This window comes from Hipposideros armiger, unplaced genomic scaffold, assembly GCF_001890085.2.
Source record: "Hipposideros armiger isolate ML-2016 unplaced genomic scaffold, ASM189008v1 scaffold_248, whole genome shotgun sequence".
Lineage (NCBI taxonomy): Eukaryota > Metazoa > Chordata > Mammalia > Chiroptera > Hipposideridae > Hipposideros > Hipposideros armiger.
In genome coordinates this window covers 1,675,037-1,683,756 of record NW_017731598.1, presented here as the reverse complement: position 1 = coordinate 1,683,756, position 8,720 = coordinate 1,675,037, and the positions used below count along the sequence as shown (strand labels likewise).

The following is an 8,720-nucleotide window of genomic DNA, read 5'->3' as shown; positions in this document are numbered from 1 at the left end:
AATGTCATAGGAATCACAGGCCATAGAACTTGAAAGGAAGGTAAGAACCACTTTGTGCAGCTGAAACACCTGCCTGAGCTGATTACGCAGCTGGGGCAGGAGACCCACAGAGAAGGGAGGGCTGATGGGTGACCAGAGCCCTGATGCCTCCACTGCCACTGTGAGCTGATGGGTAGTAGCTGGAAGCAGCGTAAAAGGAAGGTTTCTTTTTAGAAACACTGTAGGCTCGTGTTTTTCCAACTGCTGGGGGTGATTCATAGGCAGATCATGAAATCAATTTCGTAGCTTTGACCAGCATTGAAAAGACCAAAAGACCAGACTAGAAAATATTAGTATACCGCATGTCATCGCAAGTTGAATGAAGCTTGTTGGGTGATTTTTGCAGATTGAGGTGGATAGGGTGAGGACTTGAGTGACCTGCCAATTACTTCTGATCTTTAGGGCAACCTGAAGGAAAAGGATGACCTGAGGAGCGGGCTGTGAAGGGGAGAAAGAGTCTCAGTAGAGCTTACACTATTATGATGGTGATTAAGGTGGTGTCAAAAAAATAAGAGGTTTGCAAAAGCCTCCTGGGCAGAAGCAGTCATCTGGATGGAGCCTTCTTCCCCAGCTAGCAGCATAGAAATGGTCCCCTGCAGAAGCAATAGGGGATACCTGGTCCCTTACTATCATGATATGCCTCTTATAATGGTGACACTTTGCATTTATGGAGCATTTTATACTTTTCAGAGTTTCCAGCCTCTCATTTACTTTTTTTTTTTTTAAAGATTTTATTGGGGAATTGGAGGAGGGGAACAGCGTAGGGGAATCGGGAAGGGGAACAGACAAGTTGCTGTCCTTTTATTCTTCAGTCTAGTTGTGGAGGGCATCACTTCACTAGCCCATATTTGTATTATCATTGCGCTCTTCCCAGGTGAGGCAGATCTGCTGCCGGCCATTGGACGGCTGCTCATGGGTGGCTCTTGGCAGTTCACGCCGGCTGCCAGCCACTCACGGCAGCACTCACGATAGCTCACAGCAGCCTACTGCAGCTTTGCTGCAGCCTACGCCGTCGCAGGTGACTCACGGCAGCCCAGCTCCAGGTGGAGCTGTTGTTCAACATCTTAGCTGTAGAGGGCGCAGCATCACTGGCCCTAACTAGGGCCCTGCTGCTCAGAGCTGGAGTCCCAAACTAACTGTAACCAACGCGCCCTCATTTACATTTCATAAGACTCCTGGGAGGTGGAGGGGACCATATCATTTTAGAAATGGGGAAATTGGGGATCTGAGTGACTGCTAGGTGCAGGACTAGGAGATTCAGACCTCCTAGCTTCTACATGGATGCTCTTTCCACATCACAATGTGAATGCTTTGTGGTTAGAGTGCAGGCTCAAGTCCCTGTTGCCCATTAGAATCACCTCGGCAGCTTCCAAGGAATCCCAGTGCTTGTCTACACTCCTCCTGAGACCATTGAAATCACAATCTCTTGGATGGGAGGGTGGAGGAGAAGGGAGGTGGAGCCTGGGCATCAGTATCTTTAAAGCTCCCTTTGGAGAGCCTAGTGCACAATGTTGGAGAAATCACAGCGAACGTTGAGACCCATCTCCTGACTCCCCCAGGGCCAGCTGCCTCTGTGCCATTGTCTTCTTTCTGGCCCTGGCTATCAGGAACTGGCCGTGGCCCAATCCGGGCCAAGCTGCCTGGGCGGTCCATCGTACTCCTGGCTCAGATGGATGTCAACCTTGTTATGCAGAGTAACTCCTTTGGGGAGTCGCCACCCAGGTCTGATGCTTGAGGCTGAAGTCTCCTGGGGCCCCCTTAGAGGAGGTAAGAGCAAGGAGATGGGGAGGCAGGCGGCTCTGACAGACAGAAAGCAAACAGCTCAAAGGGCGGCAGGCTGCATTTTATTCATCGTTAATTTAAACACCCTTCAAGTCCTTTCTTGGAGTGCTGCTCAGAAAAATAAATGTATTGTTTAAGAAACCCTGCTGGCCTGCCCCGCATGCTCTACCCACCCCTCCTGAGAGAACATGTAGCATAGAAAATGATGTGTAAAGCCAGGGGAAGGAGAAGAGGCTAGAAGAAAGAGGAAGGGGGGTTGGGGCCAGGTTAGTGCAGAGATCTCATTGCTTCTCAACGCATAATGAGACTGGCTGGGCGTGGGGCTGCACGTGCCTGAAGGTGCCAGAGCTGCTCCAGGGGCAAGAGTCCAGGCCGGGAGTCCGTGCTGAGCTGTCTTGTGGTCTGGAATGCTTTCAGCAGCCCCTCCACTCCTTCCCACCCCGCAGAATCCAGCAAGCGTGTTATACAACAACCATTGCTGCAAAGACGCCCCAGCGCCTCTTCTGGACTCAGAAGTGCCCTAAGCAGTCTGTCTGGATATACTTTCCAGACAGTGTGCATGTGGAATTGTGCTTTTCGTTTATTAAGAATGTAAAAAGTTACAGTAAGATGGAACCACCTGGCCCACAGCTCTTGTGGTCTCCCCTTCTGTGGGCTGCCATCTGCCTTGGTTCCCCAGAAGCGTCTCCTTTGGCCATGAGGGCTCAGTCACCCTTCCCCACCAAAGCACTCAGGAAGAGGGCATCTGCTAGGAGGCCTGATGGAGGGATGCAGGAGCCTGGGTAAATTTAGCAGCTATTTGCCAGGGCTTGGCTTGGGTGAGGATGCTGGCTTCTGTGTATAACACAAATTCATGCAAAGTGTACATGAAACTCCTCCAAAGCAGAGAGGAATTTTCCAGGCTCTAGTAGATCTCCAGGGAGTTAAAAATGAGAAATCTTTCTTCTTACAGTGGCCCAGACAAGGATTTTTTCCTTGAGGAAAGGGGCTGATCGCTCTTTGTAAGGCTGGTGTGTGTGTGTGTGTGTGTGTGTGTGTGTGTGTGTGTGTGTGTGTGTGTGATGCTGTGATGCGTGATGCTCATGGGCAAATGCCCAGGACTGTCAGGCATTTTCCATAGGCTGAGGGCCTAAGACTGAGTCTTCTGACTCCTTCATCAGACGGGGAGGCTCTGCTATAGTCAGAGAACATAGGGGCCTGACCACCAGGACTTATTAGCTAGCAAGGACCCTATAGGTGGGTTCTTTACCTGCCTGCTCAGCTGAGAAGGTCTGACTATTCACCAAGACCCTGGCCTCTGCGTGGCCACAGCCGGGTAGCCAGGGCTTTTTAAGAGCCCATGCCATCTTTGCCCCACAGCCCCAGCATTGTAGGGGTGAGTGTGGGTCTAAGGTTAGCAAGGGACTCCTGGATCATGGGAGAGTGGTAGACTGCAGTGAGCAGACAGCTGTGGGTCAAGCTGGAGACCCCCATGTGATGGGAGAGGCCACAGCATCTAAGAGAATGGAGTCCTTAGCCTGAGGTTTTGAAGAACCTGCACCAAAGAAAGGGGTCCCTATCAATGTCACTGTTTCTGAAATGATGGGAGGACCCCATCGCTGCTTGTCAAAGAGTTCTGGTTCTCAATGCCTGCCCTCAAACAGGGTGTCAAATTAACCCTTTAGGTGTGGGTCTAGCCTCCATTAATCCCCTGACCTTGGGAGCCCGGCTTTTCCCAGGGAGCATCCCTGACATCTGGGGCACTGAGCCCTCCCTTTGTCTTGAGCTGAAGGACGATGATGTACTAAGATGGGGGGAGGGAACCAGGGGAACATAGGCAAAAATACACACGTGCCACTGGATCTTGAGCTACCATTGTACACTGGAGGACTGGTGTGTCTCTGGGAGGTTGGTGAGAGGAAAGGGTCCTTCCCTGTTCCTTCAAACTATGCCTGTGATTCTTTCAAAAGCTTGCCCAAGCTGCCCACAATTACCTTCTTCCAAAAGCAAAGCATAGGAAAAGAAGTCACAATAGCTAAGGCTGCAGCATGAGTGATTTAGGATAGACTTTAGGAAGCACTGCTGACAGAGAAGACTGCCAAAGAAGGTATTGAGGTGCCTGTCTCTGGAGGCAGGTCCTGTTCCCTCCTCTGGGGATAGAATTCTGTGCAGTCCCATGTGCTGGTCAATAGGGTCACCTAGAAACCTCTTTGGCCTGTCTAGCTCAAGGAGCCTCGATGGCTGGGTCTTAAGCCTCCTGTGCTGTTCCTGGGGCACACTTCCTCTAGGTTGGCTGCTATTTTGCCTCCCATTAAGTCCTCACAGTCTAGGTGCCTATCTAGACTATCATGGGGATCTCTACTTCCTCCCTGGATGGCTCAGATCCCCAAGTTATTTCTCGTTGTCTAGGTGACACTTCTAATTGGATGCCTTTTAATCTTTCCTTCTTTTAAAGGGATAAATCTGACACTCTGTGAGAGGGCCCTGCCCTAGAGAACATGTGCCTCTCTGAGCACACAGTCCCTTCAGGCACTTGGTGGGGTTGCTCATGAGCTGGCCTGACTGACAGTCTCAGCAGATCCCAGAAGTGTGGCTCTTTGGAAGCCTACCCTTCAGGATCCAGTAACACTGACCTCTCTCCTGGCCACTCCGCCTCACTAGCTTTACCCCCAGATTAGGGCCTGTGTTTAAAAACCAATCCCAACTCAAATTAGAAATTACCCAAAGTAGCTGGAGAGTCACTCAGCTCCCAACTCATTTTTTCCTTCCTGCCATGAACTAGAAGGGGAAAGAGGAGGTGACATTCAAGCATGACTCTTAATGCTGCGTGCGTGTGTGCGTGCGTGCGTGCGTGCGTGCGTGCGTGTGTGTGTGTGTGTGTGTGTGTGTTTCCAGGCACGTATGCTTCCCTCACTGCCAGGGAGCGAGATTTCACGGCTTTTGATGCCTCTCAGGCAGACGGTATGAGGCGTCAGGTGCTTTTCTAAGACTCCCCGTCAGAAGCTGTATATATTGGTGGGTCACAGTGCGCCTGACTAGACTCTGGCATTTGTCCTTGGGATAGTCATCTTTTCAGATGAGGAAATGGGCTGAAAGGATGGGCGTCTGGTCTTCCTCCAGGTCAGTGACCGCTATGTGGCAGAGGGTGACCCTGGGAGAAATTGACCCTCAGCCTGAGGATCACAGAACAAAACTTGAATCCTAAAATTGCTTCCATCCCCCTGTTCCACCAGCTAGCTCCCTCCCTCCTGCCTTTTCCACCCCTAATACAGACTGTGCATGGAGGAAACAAACTCACTTGATTATCAGTGGGGGCCAAACAGGGTTTAGAATGGGGTGTGCCCCCAAAACATCTGGAGCCCAATTCTCTGATATTTGTAGGATGGCTGCTTTGGGTTTCTGGTGCTGCTGGCCCTGGTGCTCCAAGGGTGCAGTTGGCACAGCTCTGATTCAGGGGGGCTGGGGGCTGCTCTCTGTACCCTCAGGATCTCTAAAACGGGAATACATTGAACTGACAGGAGTGAAGAAAAAAAAATCCACATTAACAAAGCAAAATCTTGTCTGAGAAGGTTCAGATATTTCTGGTTAATGAGGAAAAGCATTCTGGTGGGTGATGCTGGTGAAAGAAAGGAGAGTTAGGGGATTCAGAGGTGCCTCTGGAGCCTGTGAGGTCAGACAGCTGAAGCAGAACAGGGCTTCTCCAGCCCAGCGCTCCCCTCCCTGCAGGCCACCCTGGGTTTCCCTCATTAGAAGTGGCAGCCCTGTGTGCTGTGCTAAGTGGACTAACTACAGGCTGAGAAAGGCCAGCTAAGCCCCTTACCAAGGCAATTTCTAAATCTCTGGGAAACGCCACATTCTGCAAGTTGGTGCTGTTTCATCTCATTGCATAATACTACAGCGTTCTGTGTGTGTAGCGGCTGTTCTATATATACACATCAGGAGGTAACAGATGGCCCTCCCCACCCCCACCTGTCAAAACTGTGACTATATCACTTCTGACGACCAGAAGGAATCTGCTAGGTTGGATCAGGATTCTAAATGCTGCGGAGGTAATTCAGAGCCATGAAAAGTTGCACCATATGTTTTGGGGTTGCCGGCTGCTTATGTACATGGGGGCCAGGTTTAATGCCAGTCTGCAAAACCCAGGGCTGGCACTCTCCTCACTGCGGCATGCACTGGGTGAGGGTCTGGGGTGCCACTTTTCCTCTCCTTGGAGAGTCTGCTGGGAGCCACGGTTCTCCAAGAGGGGACCCATAAGGGAAGCAGGCTCTCCCCCAAACCTGCTCTTGATAATATCAGGCCTGGCCAAATAGTATTTCTTTAAAAAAAATTTTTTTTTGGTTTTGTTTCATTTTATTGGATAAAGATTAAGAAAGCGCCAGCGTCTGAGATAAGGAAAGCAAGCCACGCCCGGTGGCACGCCAGCCTGGCGAGGGTCCTTGGCGCGGTGGGGCGGGCAGGTGGGCAGGTGGTCTACCTGGAGGCGCTGGTCTCGGCCAGGCGGTTGTTCATGATGCCCAGCGCACCCACGCCGCCCGAGAAGCCGTTCTGGCGCGTGTTGATGCACACGCTGCGCGGGTAGCCGTTCGCCGTCTCGGATAGCTGCTTTTGCAGCAGCGCCAGCGACACCTTGTTGGAAGCCGTAAGGTCTCGCATGGAGATGAGCTCGCCCGACAGGCGGCGGCCCTCGGCGTCGCTGTCGCCAGCCATGGGGTCGGCGCCGAGGGCGGCCAGGCGGCGGCGCAGCCGGGAGCCCGGGGTGATGGCGTTGCGCCGCGCCAGGGGCGCGCCGGGCGCCGGGCAGCAGCGCGCACAGCAGCGGCAGCTCAGCTTGCGCAGCATCCAGTTGAGCACCTGCTTGATGAGGATGGAGATGACGTTGAAGAGTGAGTAGATGCAGCACACGCCGAGCAGGATGAAGAGAAAGTTGCCCAGGCGGTAGAGCCCCTGGTTCCGGTAGGCGGCGTGCTGGCTGCTCACCAGGTCCCCAAAGCCGATGGTGCTGAAGGTGACAAAGCAGAAGTAGAGCGAGTCCACGTAGTCCCAGCCCTCCACGCTGGTGTACATGGCCGAGGCGCAGCACGAGAGCAACACGGCGAACAGGCCCAGGATCAGCAGCACGTGGTACACCGAGGGCTTCCAGCCCGCCAGGCAGTCTGCCTCCGAGAGCGCTGAGCCCCGGCGGAAGCTGGTGGGCAGCAGGCCACTGCGGCGCAGCTGGCGCTCCCGGCAGGTGCGCATGATGAAAGCCAGCAGCGAGATGATGCGCTCCAGGAAGAGGTTGAAGAACAGGATGGTCCCGGCGCAGCCAAACAGCCCGTAGGCGATGAGGAAGGCCTTCCCACCCACCGTGGCGGGGGTGGTCATGCCAAAACCTGTAGAGATAGGACAAGGGTCAGCGAGGTCCTGGCTGGGCAGGAGTTCCCTACTGGGCCGGTCGCTGTGCGTATGCAGGTGATGACATGGCTCCTAGCTTGAGTGGCATCACTCAAGTGTAGGGGAAACAGTACTTAGACATTTCTCTCCCTGGTGGCACTTGACATTGTTTCTGATCTTGGCAGCCGGCAAACTGATGGGGAACTCATGGCCTCTCCTGTTGGGTGGGGCAAAATAGTCACTAGGAAGGACCGACCCATCAGGGCACACAAAACAAACCGCTGCACAGGTGCTAGGAAGGACCCATCAGGGCACACAAAACAGAAACTGCTGCACAAGCGCAAAAACACTGAGATACCTACAAAGCAAGCATCACCTCCTCTCCCACCCCTCAAATCAGTTTTGTAATGTAACCATTGGCACACCTGGGCCTTGTTAGGATAGAATTCCATAAAGGCTTCATCTTATATGGAATTTTGGGGATCAGGCAGAGTGTGTTCAGTCCAGGTAGCTATATTTGATGGTCTCTGAAAAGTGGTTTATGAAACTGACAAAAGGGTTGTTTGGGAATGAGTCCACAACCTTCAGAGTGAATGTGGCTGTGCCACTGGGTGTTGCTCCTTCTTACCCAGAGACCACCATCACCTTTGCTCACATTTGTGGTCAAGGGAAAGGTTTTGGCTCAGCAGGGTCCTGTGCTGCATGTGTCTGGGGTCACTTTTGTCCTGGGAGGTCTGCTCTGTGCCTGGGCAGCTGCTTATTGCTTTGAATTCTTAGAATTAAGTCTTAACTTACCCACTTGTTCAATGCCAGTCTTTAAGGGAGATTGTTTATGAATTGATTTTTTGCATACTGCATGGCTTCCCACTAGTGTGCTCAGCCCATTCCATCCAGGGCAGCACAGGTGGCAGCTCTGTCCCTCCAGACTGAGCTCAACCTGCCGCTGGCTTTAGTGTCTGTGGGACTCAACGGTTGCCTGACTCTGGTTATGGGAGGAGGTTTAATATCTTGGTAGGAAGAATCACTGCTGCTCGGAGTCTGAGCTGAAAATTGATCATCTGTCTGAGCAACACCATGACACCTTTCAACACCTCTGCAGCAAAAGGTCAGGGGCATCCCTGTTTAATTCATAATCAACATCAAGAGGGCTACCTCTGTGCAGCTAGTGGGGTGGGGCCAGCCCTTGGGAGGCAGGGGAGTAGAGTTTTGTCTCCTTTGGCTTACTATTTCCTTAAAAGGGTCAGAGAAAATATTTTTTCGGAGTAATTCCTTAAACCGGTGTGCTAACCATTCTTTAGATTCCCTGGAGGAAACGCTCACTTGCCTGACCATGGTCTTGATCTTATGCCTGATGACTCAAGTTAGGAGAAAATCTTATGCTGACATCCATGTTGAGGAAGATGGAATATATCCCTATATTCAGACTTTGTCCACCAGAGAATGAAAAGCCAAACTAGCAGTGTAACCAGGAATTTGATAGAGGGATTTTGCTACACTTTGAAGCCAAATTCAAGCTCTTGAATTCGTTAAAAAAATAATAATAA

At 52.0% G+C, this 8,720-nt stretch overlaps 1 protein-coding gene across 1 annotated transcript in view; it reads right to left on the bottom strand.

Moving 5' to 3' along the window:
- Nucleotides 1-1,861: 1,861 nt before the first annotated feature.
- The window catches only part of KCNK12 (potassium two pore domain channel subfamily K member 12), a 52,861-nt gene continuing 46,002 nt past the window's right edge, over nt 1,862-8,720 (bottom strand). Inside the window, exon 2 of the mRNA XM_019655842.1 lies at nt 1,862-7,175. Within this exon, the coding sequence (XP_019511387.1) occupies nt 6,274-7,175 (902 nt within the window). The 3' untranslated portion in view covers nt 1,862-6,273. The remainder of the gene's footprint in view (nt 7,176-8,720) is intronic.